This window comes from Bubalus bubalis, chromosome 17 (assembly GCF_019923935.1).
Source record: "Bubalus bubalis isolate 160015118507 breed Murrah chromosome 17, NDDB_SH_1, whole genome shotgun sequence".
NCBI lineage: Eukaryota > Metazoa > Chordata > Mammalia > Artiodactyla > Bovidae > Bubalus > Bubalus bubalis.
This window is the reverse complement of record NC_059173.1, coordinates 4,373,436-4,389,001: the sequence shown is the minus strand read 5'-3', so window position 1 is coordinate 4,389,001 and position 15,566 is coordinate 4,373,436. Positions and strand designations below refer to the sequence as shown.

Here is a 15,566-nt window from a genome sequence, read left to right as displayed (position 1 = left end):
GATGGCTGTGGGTTTTTTTTTTTTTTTTTTAAGGACAAAAGCAAATGTTAATGAGGTAGAGAAATTACAACCCAGAAATCCCATTTCTAGATATTTACCCTAGAGAAAGGAAAGCTTATGTTCACACAGAAATATACACAAGTGTTTATAGCAGCTCTGTTTTATAATCATGAAAAACAAAACAACTCAATGGATTAGCAGCCTGCGGTACACTCATGCAATAAACTGCCACTCAGCAAACTCTAGGTCATTTCAGAGGAGCCTCAGAGAGACTATGCTGAGGGAAAGGAGCCGGCCTCAGAATACGAATCTGCGTATAGTGTGTCTGAGTCATTCTGACTGCTGTGCAAAATACTTGGTCTAAACCAAGCATTCACTAACACAACATTGTAAAACAACTATATTCCAATTAAAAAAAAGACAAGAATTCATTTCTCAAAGTCCTGAAGGCTGCAAAGTCCAAGATCAGATTGGCAGATTTGGTGTCTGGTGATGGCTTGTTTCCTGGTTCATAGATGGCTGTCTCCTCACTGTGTCCTCACATGGCAGAAGGGGAAAGGGGGTCTCTTTTATAAAGGCTCTAATCCCATTCATGAGCACAAGCCCTCATGAATCACTTCTCAGATATTCCACCACTAGGTACCATCACATTGGGAATTAGCTTTCAACATATAAATTTGCAGGGGAGGGGCAGACGTGGACATTCGGTCTCTAGCGTATGACAGTCTTAAAAAGTTAAAACTATAGTGTGAAAACTAATTAGTGTATGACCTCAATCAAATCCCTTACGATTATATAGCGGAAGTGATAAATAGATTCAAGGGATTTGATCTGACAGAGTGCCTGAAGAACTATGGATGGAGGTTTGTAACATTGTATAGGAGGCTGTGATCAAAATCATCCCCAAGAAAAACAAATGCAAAATGACAAAATGGTTATCTGAGGAGGCCTTACAAGTAGCTGAGGAAAGAAGACAAGCGAAACGCAAAGGAGAAAAGGAAAGATGTACCCATCTGAATGCAGAGTTCCAGAGAATAGCAAGGAGAGAAAAGATAGCCTTCCTAAGTGATCAGTGCAAAGAAATAGCGGAGAACAATAGAATGGGAAAGACTAGAGACCTCTTCAAGAAAATTGGAGATGCCAAGGAAACATTTCATGCAAAGATGGGCACAATAAAGGACAGAAACAGTATGGACCTAACAGAAGCAGAGGTATTAAGAAGAGGCGGCAAGAATACACAGAAGAACTACACAAAAAAGATCTTAATGACCCAGATAAACGCGATGGTGTGATCACTCACCTAGAGCCAGACATCCTGGAGTGCAAAGTCTAGTGGGCCTTAGGAAGCATCACTATGAACAAAGCTAGTGGAGGTGATGGAATTCCAGCTGAGCTATTTCTAATGCTAAAAGATGATGCTGTGAAAGTGCTGCACTCAATATGCCAGCAAATTTGAAAAACTCAGCAGTGGCCACAGGACTGGAAAAGGTCAGTTTTCATTCTAATCCCAAAAAAGGCAATGCCAAAGAATGTTCAAACTACTGCACAATTGCACTCATCTCACACACTAGTAAAGTAATCCTCAAAATTCTCCAAGCCAGCCTTCAACAGTATGGGAACCAAGAACTTTCAGATGTTCAAGGTAGATTTAGAAAAGGCAGAGGAAGCAGAGATCAAATTGCCAACATCTTTGGATCCTAGAGAAAGTAAGAGAGTTCTAGAAAAACATCTACTTGTGCTTTATTGACTATGCCAAAGCCTTTAAACTGTGTTGATCACAACAAACTGTGGAAAATTCTTAAAGAGATGGGAATACCAGACCACCTTACCTGTCTCCTGAGAAATCTGCATGCAGGTCAAGAAGCAACAGTTAGAACCGTACATGGAGCAACAGATTGGTTTCACATTGGGAAAGGAGTAAGTCAAGGCTGTATATTGTCACCCTGTTTATTTAACTTATGTGCAGAGTACATCATGCGAAATGTGGGGCTGGATGAAGCACAACCTGGAATCAAGATTGCCGGGAGAAATAGCAACAACCTCAGATATGCAGATGACACCATCCTTACGGCAGAAAGTGAAGAAGAACTGAAGAACCTCTTGATGAAAATGGAAGAGGAGAGTGAAAAAGCTGTCTTAAAACTTAACATTCAAAAAACGAAGATAATGACATCATTCCCATCACTTCATGGCAAATAGATGGGGAAAAAAGTGGAAACAGTAAGAGACTTTATTTTCTTGGGCTCCAAAATCACTGCAGTTGGTGACTGCAGCCATGAAATTAAAAGATACTTGCTCCTTGGAAGAAAAACTATGACCAACCTAGACAGCATATTAAAAAGCAGAGACATTACTTTGCTGACAAAGGTCTATCTAGTTAAAGCTATGGTTTTTTCCAGTAGTCCTGTATAGATGTGAGAGTTGGACCATAAAGAAAGCTGAGCACCGAAGAACTGATGCTTTTGAACTGTGGTGTTGGAGAAGACTCTTGAGAGTCCCTTGGACTGCAGGAATATCAAATCAGTCAATCCTAAAGGAAATCAGTCCTAAATATTTATTGGAAGGACTGATGCTGAAGCTGAAACTCCAGTACTTTGGCCACCTGATGGGAAGAACTGACTCATTGGAAAAGACCCTGATGCTGGGAAAGATTGAAGGCAGAAGGAGAAGGGGATGACAGGGGATGAGATGGTTAGATTGCATCACTGACTCAATGTACATGAGTTTAAGCAAGCTCTGGGAGTTGGTGATAGACAGGGAAGCCTGGTGTGCTGCGGTCCTTGGGTCGCAAGGAGTCAGACACGACTGAGCGACTGAACTGAGGGGTCATAGAGGGGAACTATAGAGCAACAGCACAAGAAAGGTTACTGCACATGTTCCGTGTCCTGATTGTAGTGGTGGTTGTACAAATTTATTCATGGGTTAAAATCCTTAGGCCTGTACACCATACAAATAGTTGTATTATATGGTAATATAAAAATAAAAATGTTAAATAGGGGATTTCCCTGGTCGTCCAGTGGTTTAAAAATCCACCTGCAAAAGAAAAGTAAAAAAAAAAAAAAAAAAAAAAGGAAAGAAAAAATCCACCCACCAATGCAGGGAACAGAGGTTTGATCTCTAGTCCGTGAAGGTTACACATGCCACAGGGCAACTAAGCCCGTGCGCTTTAGAGGCTGCGTTCCAAAGCCACTGCAATGAGAAGCCTGCTTACCGTAACTAGAGAGACCTGTGCACAGGAACAAAGATCCGGGGTAGCCATAAATAAATCAATTAATTTAAAAAATGTATTTCATAGGGCCTACAATAAGTTTGCAGTAAGTACTAACTTCAAAGCATTTACCACCTGTCACATTGTAAACATTCAATAAAATGTTTAGCTGTTATTAATGTGTCAAGTTAATGGGATCCCTGCCTTTAACTGAGTTAAATACAGTAGAATTGCAAACATAAGTAAGAGATGCTCAGGAGGGGAAGCACTGTGGTGGTACACAGTTACAAGTCAGCATGTAGTGAAGTGCGGTGAGAGTGAGGCGGGACCAAGGTAGAGGATCCAGGGAAGGTGGGCTGGGAAGACAAGGTGCTTGCTTGCTGAGGGGCCGACCTGGCCAGGCCACCTGACACCCCGACTGATGCTTACCAAGTGCTGCTTCTCTGTCATGGCAGTTTGCTGGGATAGAGTCGGGCTACGCTTGCTTCTGTGGAAACGACCCTGATTACTGGAAGTACGGGGAGGCAGCCAGTACTGAGTGCAGCAGCGTCTGCTTCGGGGACCACACCCAGCCCTGTGGGGGCGATGGCAGGGTCATCGTCTTCGACAGTGAGTATGCTTCCGGGCCCTGTGCTGTCCAAGGCTTGGGAACCCTGGGCCGGGGAGCCGGCCTGCGCATTGTCTGACCCTGCCTCCCTGCTCTGCATTCATTCACCTGCAGTACTTACTAAGCACCTACTGCAGGCCAGGGGCAGGTGGCTTTTGCCTCTGCTATTCCTCCAAAGGCAATGAGTCTTCTCCTGGTTACTCTGACAAAAGTAACAGCAGCTCCCAGGGACAGACAGGGGCCTGGGTGCAGAAGGGTGTGTGGCCCCTTCCTCTCAACTTCAGGCTTTTGCTCCAGGAGGGTTCTGGAAGAGAGCAGGGCATCAGGCCTGTCCCCCAGCAGCAGCTCATCACCTCCTGCCCACTGGTCCCACCAATGGGGACCCTTTGGTCTCCTGCCCCACCCGGTCATTCTCATGGGCACTGGCTGGAGGCCTGCACAGAAGTGCGTGCAAGTGACTGCAGACTGTTGTGTCCAGGGCTTCCAGGCATCCTGGACTGAGAGGCTGGTCCACATTCAGCCTTTAGCAATTTGTTAAAATTTTAGCTGCTTTCTTCTTCCTTGCTTTCATGGTGGCCCACTATCATTCTTGTGCTCTGTCAAGGATGAAGCACTTTGTGTGGCCTGACTCTCCTCAGAGGAGCTTCTTACTTTTTAGAATTAAAATCCCTTGGTTGTCTTGAGACCTCAGCTTTCTGATGGGTTGAAGAAAAAGTTCTGAGCTTCTTCTCAGTGTTAGGATGGAAGCAGCTTTCTACATCCTAAAGGGAAGTGGGTGCCCCCCCCCCCCCCCCCCCGCAACCTGGCCTGCTTTGTAAATCCTGGGCCTGCCCTTCCTCTTGAGGACTTTGATTTCTAGGCTCTTGTCTTCACCTCACTACATAAGACTGTGAAGTGGTGTGTCCCCTTCCCTGAACCTGCCGCTCAGAACCGGGGGTCCAGACATTAGATGTGCTGGTGCAGAGTAATGAGCGAACTTCCTGTCTTCAGATGGTCATTTCTTGTGCCACAGTGTCCCACTTCAAAAACAAGTGTGGCCCCTCCCATGAGCCTTGCACCCTTAAGGTACCCGGGAGGCCCTCACTTCACTGAGTGCCCCCTGCAGAGAGGTCTGTGTTTTCATGTGCTTTGTCTCATCTGTCCTCACACATTCATATGATACGGGAGCAGGTGGTGGTCTCTCCACCCTCAAAGCCGAGAGAAGCGAGAGGTCTGGATGTGAAGTGAGCCCCTGGGATCACATGGCCCAGCTGGTCCCGAACCCAGACTCTCTGACTCCAGCCCAGCCCCTGCCTGGGCTGTACTGCCATGCTGTGTGCTCACTCTGAGGTCTCCTGGGAGAAAAAAAAGCTTCCAGTCATTTGTTCAGGGTTTAAGCTACTCATTCTGTGATTCAATCCTGAAACATAAGATGGTCTGGTTTTGCAGACGAAAAAACAACATCCTAGACTGGATCCCATCAGCTCAGAAGTTTTGTTTGTAACAGGTTGGAAAGCAAACCCCATGGCCGAGCCCCCGATTGAGGGCTGGTGTCCTTTTGTCTCCTGCAGCTCTGGTTGGCGCCTGTGGTGGGAATTACTCGGCCATGACCTCTGTGGTGTATTCCCCTGACTTTCCCGATGCCTATGCCGCGGGGAGGGTCTGCTATTGGACCATCCGGGTCCCAGGAGCTGCTCACATCCACTTCAACTTCACCTTGTTTGATATCCGGGATTCTGCAGACATGGTGGAGCTGCTGGATGGCTACACCCACCGCGTCCTGGTCCGTTTCAACGGGAGAAACCGCCCACCTTCATCTTTTAACATCTCTCTGGATTTCATCATTTTGTATTTCTTCTCTGATCGCATCAATCAGGCCCAGGGATTTGCCGTCTTATACCAAGGTAAGGCCCCGGCCTCCTTGGGCCCCCCTTGCACCTCGTTATGATGTGCGGACCTCAGGTGGTTCTTGCGTGTCAGGAGCTACCCAATCAACTTACAGGTTTTCCCACTTCCTGTTTTATAACTTGTACATGCTGCATGATACAGAAAAGAGATGCCACCTGTGAGTTTGCTGTTTTAGTCATTCTCATGGAGAAGGCAATGGCACCCCACTCCAGTACTCTTGCTTGGAAAATCCCATAGATGGAGGAGCCTGTTAGGCTGCAATCCATGGGGTCGCTAAGAGTCAGACACGACTGAGCGACTTCACTTTCACTTTTCACTTTCATGCATTGGAGAAGGAAATGGCAACCCACTCCAGTGTTCTTGCCTGGAGAATCCCAGGGACGGGGGAGCCTGGTGGGCTGCCGTCTGTGGGGTCCCACAGAGTCGGACACGACTGAAGCGACTTAGCATAGCATGACAGTTTTCATGGAAAGGCTAAAATAATAACTAAAAGAGCTGAGATTGGTAGAATTAGAAGGTTCCAAAGAGGTCATTTGGTTCATCCTCCTGTCTCTGAACACCGTTGCCAATCACCAAATCCTGGTTCACTGTCCTCAGACTATCCTAACGTGGAGCTATGCCCCTGTACCATGGATATGTGCGCTGGGTACACAGAGGGCATCCGTGACCTAGTCTCTGCCCTGGACGTCAGGAGCCTAGAGAAGAGTTCAGTCAGTATGTGGCTCCAGTGTACAGGTGGGACAGGCTGGAAGGACATGTAGGATTAGGGCAGACAGATAGGAAACAAGAGGGCCTTCCAGGATGAGGGACCATAGCTGCAGAGGCACAAGGGAAGGACCACCCTAAAGCATGTCCAGGAGTCCACACAGAGACATCAGATGGCTCCTTCAGAGCCAGAGCCTGGCAGGTTCTGCTCTGGGGCCAGGGCAGAGAATTGCCCCCAGGACTGAACCAGAGAAAACGGCCCCCTCTTTGTAACTAGTGCCACCTCCTCTTTGGCATCTCCACCTGCTTTCCCCCGGCTAATTCCTTTTGATCTTCCAGCCATCAAGGAAGACCCACCACAGGAGAAGCCCACTGACAACCAGATGCTGGCCGAGGTGATCACGGAGCAGGCCAACTTCAGTGTGAGCGCTGCCCGGTCCTCCAAAGTCCTCTATGTCATCACCACCAGCCCCAGCCACCCACGCCAGACTGTGCCAGGTAGCTGTTCCCAGACACCATCAAAGGGGTAGGAGCCACAGAACTTGGCAGCAGCACCCTAGGCAATTACAGAAACAGGGTGCTCTTGGGTGTTTCCCTTTCCGAGGTGGCTTGTGGGTCCTGGCTCCGTGACTCTCTTTGTCCTGGCCTTGGAGGGACGTCTTCTCTCTGGCTTGATTCCTTAGTCCTTAGGCAAAATGCTCACCTCCTTTAGGATACGGTATGTAATAAGCTTATCCAGTGTTTTCCACAGCCCCAGCTTGTAGCTCGCTAAATGCGTAGGCAGTTGCCAGAGCTCTTTCCTCAGTCATTGGGCAGATCTGTAAGTGATTTAATGATGCTAGGCTATGTTGTAGGTGCTGGACTGTACAGAGAACCACACAAAATCCCTGCCGTCCTGCCACTTGTAAGTGGGAGGAGAAAGACAAGAAGCAAAATGAGAAGTCAGATAGTGACCTGAGCTGTGAAGGCAGGCCCCACAGGAGTATGGTAGAGAGGGAGCAGTAGTCCTGTGGTCTAAGCTGGGTGACTTGATTGGACACAGACTGTCACTCCCTCTTTTCTGCTGAGGAAATTGCAGTCTTTAGGAGCTGGTAGAGCTGCAGATACCATTAGTGATTCCCCGCTCTAAAGGTTTTCCCCTGCAGGACTCAAAGCAGGGAGTCAGGCAGGAGAGCCCCTCCCTGTGTGTCCTGTCCTTTGCGTATCTGTAGCATTCCACAGTTGACACATCCCATTCCTCAGATGAGGAAACCAAGGCCTAGAGAGGTTATGTAACTCATCTGCAATCACACAGTGGTCCCAGTGGTGGAGATGGAATGTGTACCACCCCTTTTGACTCTGAGTTGAGTGTGCTTTGGACCACACTGCCTGCCTCTCTCCACAGGGGAGTCAGGAACTAGGCGAGGTGCTCAGAAGGACTGGGTCTCCATGCCAGCCCTGCTTCAGCTGCATCCTGTGGCTGCGCCCACCTGCCAGGAACCCCTCAGCCAGCCTGCCCCCCAACCCCGAGCTGCCAGGGCTCCCTCAGGGCTCCACACAGACCTCCTCCTGAAAACTGAACTCACACCCAGTCCGAAACTCACCCCTTGTGCAAACTCACCCCTGTGTTTTACACTTGCAGGATGGACAGTGTACGGCCTGGCAACACTCCTCATCCTCACAGTCACAGCCATTGTAGCAAAGATACTTCTGCACATCACGTTCAGGTGAGTACGGGAGCTGCCCGGCCCCAGGAAGGGAAGGTAATTTTCTACTTCGTTTCAGTTGTCTGAAAACACTTGTAATGTCAGAACACAATTCCAAAGTGCTCAACACGGGGCAGTGTACAGCCATAGACATTGCTCATTCTCTGTAGAGTGAATTGTCCAGGTGGACAAATCTCACTAAGGTTTGAGGGATTGTGTTTGCTCCCCAGTCTAGAGGATATCATTTCAAGGAGGACTGAAATAGTCTGGGCATAAAACAGGACAATTTCCATTGTTCTGATTTGTGCTGTTTTGTGATTTACGTAAGAGCAAATATTCCTAGGGTAATACCAGGTATATTTCCTGATGCCATCTAGAATCTGTGAGACAGTCTTAGGAAGAGAAGTTTTATTAACTACTGTTTAATAATTATTTTAGAGCAGTTATTTAGGAAGCCTATAATAGCTTCACCCTTCAATTCTGACCAATTTGGGAAAAAAATTTTTTTCTTCTCTTATTTCCACTATTCAGGTTTATCTGTTCTGCCTCTCAGGAAAGGGGCGGTTGTTCATGTACAGGAGCCTGTGCACCTACAGAAGGGCTTGCTCATCTTCCTAGACCTCTGCTCTGTCTTTCCTGTGGTTCCCAGTCCAGGCTCTCTCCATTTCTCTTTTCCCCCCACTTTTATTGAGATAATTGACATAAAGTCTCCTCCATTTCAAGGCCTTCCTGAGCGTTGGTGTAAAAGCTACCTTTTCCCCAACTTTCTGGCTTGTGCTCTGACTCAGAGTTTTTTGTTTTTTGTTTTTGGTTGTCCTGGGTCTTTGAGTGGGGGCTACTCTTAGCTGCAGTGTGCAGGCTTCTCACTGCAGTGGCTTCTCTCGTTGTGGAGCACAGGGACTAGGTGTGCGGGCTTCAGTACCTGCGGCACGTGGGCTCAGCTGTGCAGCTCAAGGGCTCTAGCCCACAGGCTCGGTGGTTGCGATGCATGGGCTTAGTTGCCCTGAGGCTACCACAGACTTTCATACATTAAATACTGGCTCCTCTATTGCCCTGTAAAGGCTGCCCTTGGCCACTTTGGCACTACTCATAGGCCTTGCCACCCTGCACTGTACATTTTTCAGGGAAAACAATGTCCTTATTATTGTTGAGTGAGCTTCTAATATATATATATTTTTCCTTTTTTTGAATCACTGTTCACACACTCCAGGGAAGCCTCTTAGGCATAGTCCCACCTGTGTGTCCCCAACAGCAGGGAGGGGGCGGGGTAATCTCTGGGGCCCAGCACCTCACCATGTGCCGAGACCCCAAAGCTCGTGTGCGTCTCCCACCTGACACCCAGTCCCTCTGCACTTTCCCCGCCCAGCAGCCCGAAGGGGCTGACACAGGGAGTGGGGCAGGCGGGGAGAAAGGCAGGGCCCACTCCCAGCAGAGCAGGTTTGCCTTCATCCTGTTTAGGTAGGTGAGCTTCTGAAAAGGTCATTCGAAAAGAGTTTGTCTGCTTAAAAAGAGAAGATTTTTGAAAACTCATAATCTCTCAGGCCAGCCCTTTCCAGATTAGAATAATCCTACCAGCTAGAAGGTTCTTCGATACTCTTAGCTGGGGCCTGCCCCACTGCACTGCCATGCCATGGGATTTGGGTCACCTGCCTGGCGATCCCTCCAGTCTCTAAAGGCAGCTGTTAGGTTTCCCCAGGCCTCCTCACCGAGGGTCCCATTTTATAGGTTCAGGTATCTCATGAAATGGTAGGTTGCTTTGGATGCTTAGTTCTGTTCTACTTGAAAAATTAAGATATTTTTGTTTGACAGATCCCATCGCGTTCCTGCCTCGGGGGACCTTAGGGATTGTCATCAACCAGGGACGTCAGGGGAAATTTGGAGCATTTTTTACGAGCCTTCTACTTCGATTTCCATCTTTAAGAAGAAGCTCAAGTGTCAGAGTCAACCAGATGACCGTAATCCTCTTGTGAGTGACTAAAAGCTCCCCCTCTGTGCCCAGGACACGGCATCCCTCTGCACTCGATGCCCCTGGGGACTGCCTCTCCCATGGTTTCCTTCCACCGACTCTTCCCTGCCTCGCCTTTGGCCTCCTCTGGGGCAGCAGTCTTCCGACTGGGCGGGCACCTGACACAGGGGCCACTTGGCCTGGGTTCAACCTGCTTCATCACCACACTCAGGAGAGAGACTCAAGGACCCCGGTCTGTGCCCTCTGCCTCTCACTCTGATCTAGGAGCGGGGGTTGGGACAACGGGGCCTGAGGTGACGGGGTGATTGTGTCAGGCATGGGGCTCAGGTACATTCTAGACAACTGCCAGGTAGTGGGTAAGTAGCACTTCTCAGTTTTGTCCATGCACAGATGGCTTTCTCCTGGTCTTTCTGCTTTGGAACAGGCCAGGCAGAGAGAGTTCTGAGGCTTTCCCGAGGGGTGGCCTGGTCCGGTACTCCTGGGTGTTAGCCGCCCCACCCATGATGTAGGCCCATGCTCTGCGCTGGCTCTGGGCTCTGGGCAAGGATGGGTCTCCTCCAACTTGGAAGGCCGTCAGGTCAAACCTGACACCTTCACCCGCGGCTACTTTCTATGGCTTCTTTGTGCAGCTTGGTGACCAGCAGATAGGATTGAGGGATGGTCATAAGAAATGTCCAGCCATCTATTCACACAGCAGACTTCACTGAAAGCTTTTATAGGTGCTCAGTAACTCCTCACTGGGTTTGCTGGCCTTGTCCCTGAGCAGCTTGAGGTCCCGTGGAGCCCAAGCCAAGCCCCGTCTGGTGACTCCTAAGCTGCCTCTCTGTTCAGAACAGTGTATAAGGCGGAGCATCCAGGCAGCGTCTTATGACCCCAGGCACCAGCAGTCCCTCCTTTAATTTTCCCTCCTTTTAAAAGAGGATGAGAAATTCCCCATGGCCTGGGCGTTCGGTGGTCTCCATGCCCCTTCTTAGGGTGGGCTTTGGAATGGCTTGGTGGGGAAGGAGAAGGCTCTTGTCTCTGGTCCCACATCCCCTACACCACCACCCCCCTGACCTGACCCAGAGGGGAGCCACAGAGAGTGGTGTGCAGAGTGCAGAGGGAGGGCGTGGGAACTGGAGCCCCTCCGGGAGAGGCCTCCGGAGATGGAGAGCTGCAGCTGCAGCGGCCGTGGGTGGTAGAGTCAGTGCCATCCCTCACAGCAGCTGGGAGGAGGGCCCGGCCCCCGCGGGTGGGCCTGGCCTTTGTCAGAGAGAGGCTGTCCTGTGGGCACGTAGGCCTCGGGCCTCACTGCTCCCTGTTTGGGCACTTTGCCCCCCTCCCCCAGCCCCTGGGCTACTCCTCGTTTGGCCTTCCCTGGGGGTCTGCCACACTGGCAGCTGTCTGTACCCGGCTCCCAGAAAGACACAGGGCCACATGGGGCCGCAGGGAGGTGACCCCAGCAGCCAGAGACGCTGGGAGCTGGCAGGAGGGGAGAGTCAGAGTGGGAGATGCAGCAAGCCCGCAGGAGGCGGGGGGTCACTGCCCCAGGCCCTGGGGAGGCTTTGATCTGGAAAGGCAGTTCCCCCGGAGCAGCTGTCTGCCGGCCCCTGGGATCTGGAGACAGGCCTGCCACGTGCAAGGACCACTGGGATGTATGGCATGTGCAGTCTCCCCTCCAAGCTATTCCCGGCCTTTGTGGAATCTCCTCTCAAACACAAGTGTCAGGTGTGTGCGGTCACTAGGTCCCTGAGCAACACAGAGGGAATGTGGGATCGCGGCCGGAAGGGCTCTGCCTGACCAGGAGCAGTTGCTCGAAGCCGCGGGCTCCCTCTGATCACTGGCCCTGGTGCGTCCTGTGGGCCCACCTGCTGTCGTCACACTTGGTGACTTCAGGTCACCGTATGTCTGAGCAGCCGGAGGAGCCCTTTATCAGAGATCCCCAAGGTGCTGGAAGTCCAGTGCTATCCTTCCTGCCACCCCAGGTGCAGCCCAGTGACCCAGGATCCACTTACCATCCCAGGAGCAGCCCTGGAAACCCACACTAGCCTCAGGATGGCACAGGGGGAGAGGGCCATAAATTGTCCCAGGCCGAAGTCTGTAAGCCTGACCTGGCCATGGCCTTGGCTGGAACCTGTCAGTCACCTGCCCAGAGGGGCCCCCTGCACCTAAGTAAACACTTGAGACACAAATTATCCCAGAAGAGGGGAGGTCTTTACACCTAGGAACACCCAAGGGGGCAGCATTTGATCTGCTAAGAAACCACTTCAGAGGCGAGAAAGTAGGGGTTGGAGGGGACTGGAAAGGGTGACCCTGAGAAAAGCACACGACACGGGCTTAGGTAAGAGGAAGTGTAGAGGCTCCGGGGACCCTGGTGGATCAAACATTCCTGCCCATGGGGTGATGGGGTGCTACCGGGACCCAGGCCCCCCCTCAGCCCACACCCTACTCTGGCCAGCTGGGGAGCCTGGCCTCTTAGCCCCTGGAGAAGGCGAACAGGGCTCGTGTTCTTCCCCAAGTGGCCAATGGCACACAGAACAGAGAAGGAAGAGGAATGAACCCAGGTGCCCGCACATCAGAACAGGGTTGAGGCCCCCCCGCCCCGCTTTCTGGGCATGAGCGAGGTAACCAGGTTGCTGTAACTTCTGAAGTGTGGGCTCTGGCTCAAGACTCCAGTCGGCCAGAAACCCACAGAGATCAGAGCACTTGCAGGCGCAGCTGTCCTGGCCCTTCTGCCAAACCCAGGGGGGAGGGGGCGGGCCCCTCCCCAACTGCTGCTCTGCCCATTGTCAGCCCCTGGCAGGAGTGGTCGGACCTGCCTGCTCCGTATCCAGCCAGGTCGTCCTGACCCCAGTGTCACCACGCCCCTGTGAGTCCTGGCACTTCATCTTCCCAAGCACTTGCAGGTGGACGGCCTCTGAGGTCGGCCCCTGGTCTGACCACACCCCGGCCTCCCGTGGAGCCGGGCCGGCCCACGGCCCACAGCCCTCTTGGTTCCCAGTCTCTCTTGCTGTTTGATGTCTGCTTTTGCTGCCACCTTGGGAATGTTTAACCTTCTGATTGTTTCCTCTGGTGTCTCGTTTACCTTCCTCACTGTTCTACCTCCTGGCTGGGGCTCTCAGCTTAGCCGCCCTGGTGTGGGGTGTTTCTCTTCCAGCCGCAGCTGCCTCCCCTCAGGCTGGCCAGCTCAGGGGGACGGGGCCTCACCCTCGGCCTGCAGACCCCGGGGGGCCCATCTCCTAGGTTCCCGTCTTGCCGAGTTGAACACACTCAATGAGGCAGCAGTGGGGTGTGGGGGAAAGTCCAGGTCAGTCTGCTGCTTCAGAAAGGACGTGTCGCCAGGGGTCCTCACGGCGTCAGGACCGCCCACACCCAGACTCACCTTCCCAAGGGGCTCCTGACTCTGGATGACAAGGCTTTACCTGTAAATACGCTCTTAATATGCAACTTTGAGAATAAAATAGAAACATCATGTATTTTAAAATATAAGATGAAGTGTGACGCACTGTATACAATTTAATATATATTTTTAGGATTTTGTTATTTAAGAAAATGGAATGTAATGGTACTTAACTTTTACAAAAGAAAGAAAAATGTTATTTTTACCGTCTGGAGAAAATAAATATTCTCATTGTTGTAGAAACCACGATGGGCCCAGGGTTGTTGTGTTTATAGGAGGCTCCCAAGCCCGTGGGCCGGGACGTTGCTGTGCTAAGGGACCGCGGGCTCACCCCGGGTCACTGCCTCCCAGTCGCTCAGCTCTCGTCTGTGCCTCTGACCCCCAGCCGATCTCCGAGTGGTGAGGTCTGAAGAGTTGGGATCCCACACCCACAGGGCGGCCACGGGCGGGGGCACAGGACCCCGGGTCTGAGGTGGCCTCAGGCCGGTCAGTCCAGTGTCTGGTCCCGTAAGATGCACAGCACACCCGGCTCAGGAGGTCGAGGAGGCTGGCGAGCTGCCACATGGTTCCCTCTGCCTTTCCGAGCAACCGGCACTTCCTCTACCCTTCCCCCCACCCACCCCTTCCTTTTTAACAACAGGGAAGAAGCGTGGGTGTGAGTTGCCCTCTCCTGTGAGGGCTGTGCACCCCAAAGCCCCTTTCAGTGGGTCCTGAGGAAGCCGAGCATCAGCCTGTGGGACCCAGCTGCAAGGCTGGGGGTGTAGAACAGGGAGCACTATGAAGGATTTCCGTGAAGGAGCAGCGTCAGGTTCCCAGTTGAGAAGCATTTCCCACTTGCACTCGGGAAATAGGTCGGAGTGAGGTTAAACCAAGGGTGAGGAGGCCAGTCAGAGATGCCGAGGGCCTACCCGGGCCCCCAGAGCAGCGCTGTGGTGGGAGGGGAGGGTCTGAAAGAGAGCCGGCCGCCTCCACAAGGCCCAGCTCACCCCTATCCCTGCACCTGCCATGTGACCTTGGGTGAGCAGCCCCTCAGGTACCTGTTTTCTCCCCTGTTAGGTGAGGGCAGTTACAGGGCTCAGGTCACCTGGCTGTGATGAGTTGTTACCTGTGGTATGTTTTCAATAAGCGGTAGCTGTTCCTTGTTTTCTGGAATGCAGCTGGCAGGTGAAGAACAAGGTGCTGCCCAAGTGTCCTGACTTGGCTGCTGAGGATAGAGAGGCCAGTCTCTGCGGTAAAGGACACGAAAAGAGAGGAAACGTGCTGAGCTCTGTCAGGCTGAGTCGAGGGAGGTCCCTATGGGATGTGGAGACCGCACTGTCAGACCCTGGACAGGCGGCCTGAGGCCCAGGGAGGGTCAGGCCTGGGGGCTGCGGCCTGTGGAAGCAGAGGCACAGCTGACATCCCCGGGGTGTGTCTGGGCAGGAGCAGCTGAGGATAGTGTCACGAACACACTCAGGCAGGTGCAGGGGAGCCGGGGCAGGGCTGGGAGAGGGGGCAGCCCCAGGAGCCAGGCTTCCTCCCCGCCTGGATCAGGCTGCCACTGGCTCTGTAAGCCCCCAGGTCCAAATTCTCAGGAAGCGATTGGCCGGGCAAGGCCTCCGGCACTGCCACCTTAGACGCAGACATGCTTCTCGGACTGCCGCCTGGACCACTGGCCTGAGAACCCCTCATGTGCTTGTTCGAAATGTAGGTTCCTGGGCCCTACCCCATACCCACCAGAATCCCTGGGAAGCCCCTGACTGATGCCGGCGCTCACTGAAATCTGAACACCCTTTTACCTCATTTGAGAAGTTTGGTCAGTAGTCACCTTCTCCTCTGAAATGAATTGTCCACTCATGGACAGCAGCCTTAAGTTCCACTGGCCGCTGCCTCCGCCGTCCACAGAGTACTGGTTCCTCAACTTAGAAGGCCATATCGCTCCAGAGATTCATCGAGGGACAGAGAGGGCAGGGCACAGCAGTCATTCCAGACGCTTCTCCTGAAGGTGGTGCCTTGATGTGGCGGTTTCACCACCGCCCCCCCTCCGCCCCACCCTCAGCTGGCGCCTCAGAGGCCAGTGTCAACTTGAGCGTTCGTCTTCTCTGAGTTCTCCTCTTTCCCAGAAGCTCTTGCCTGCCCCTGAAGGAAAA

At 52.0% G+C, this 15,566-nt stretch overlaps 1 protein-coding gene across 3 annotated transcripts in view; it reads left to right on the top strand.

Annotated features, from left to right (window-relative positions):
* KREMEN1 (kringle containing transmembrane protein 1) overlaps window positions 1-13,683 on the top strand; it is a 54,302-nt gene extending 40,619 nt beyond the window's left edge. For all 3 annotated transcript variants that reach the window (XM_025267411.3, XM_044929995.2, XM_044929996.2), the window contains exons 5-9: window positions 3,664-3,817; window positions 5,366-5,698; window positions 6,747-6,905; window positions 8,029-8,113; window positions 9,902-13,683. In XM_025267411.3, coding sequence (XP_025123196.1) covers window positions 3,664-3,817; window positions 5,366-5,698; window positions 6,747-6,905; window positions 8,029-8,113; window positions 9,902-10,070 — 900 coding nt within the window. In that variant the 3' untranslated portion in view covers window positions 10,071-13,683. The remainder of the gene's footprint in view (window positions 1-3,663; window positions 3,818-5,365; window positions 5,699-6,746; window positions 6,906-8,028; window positions 8,114-9,901) is intronic.
* Window positions 13,684-15,566: the final 1,883 nt, after the last annotated feature.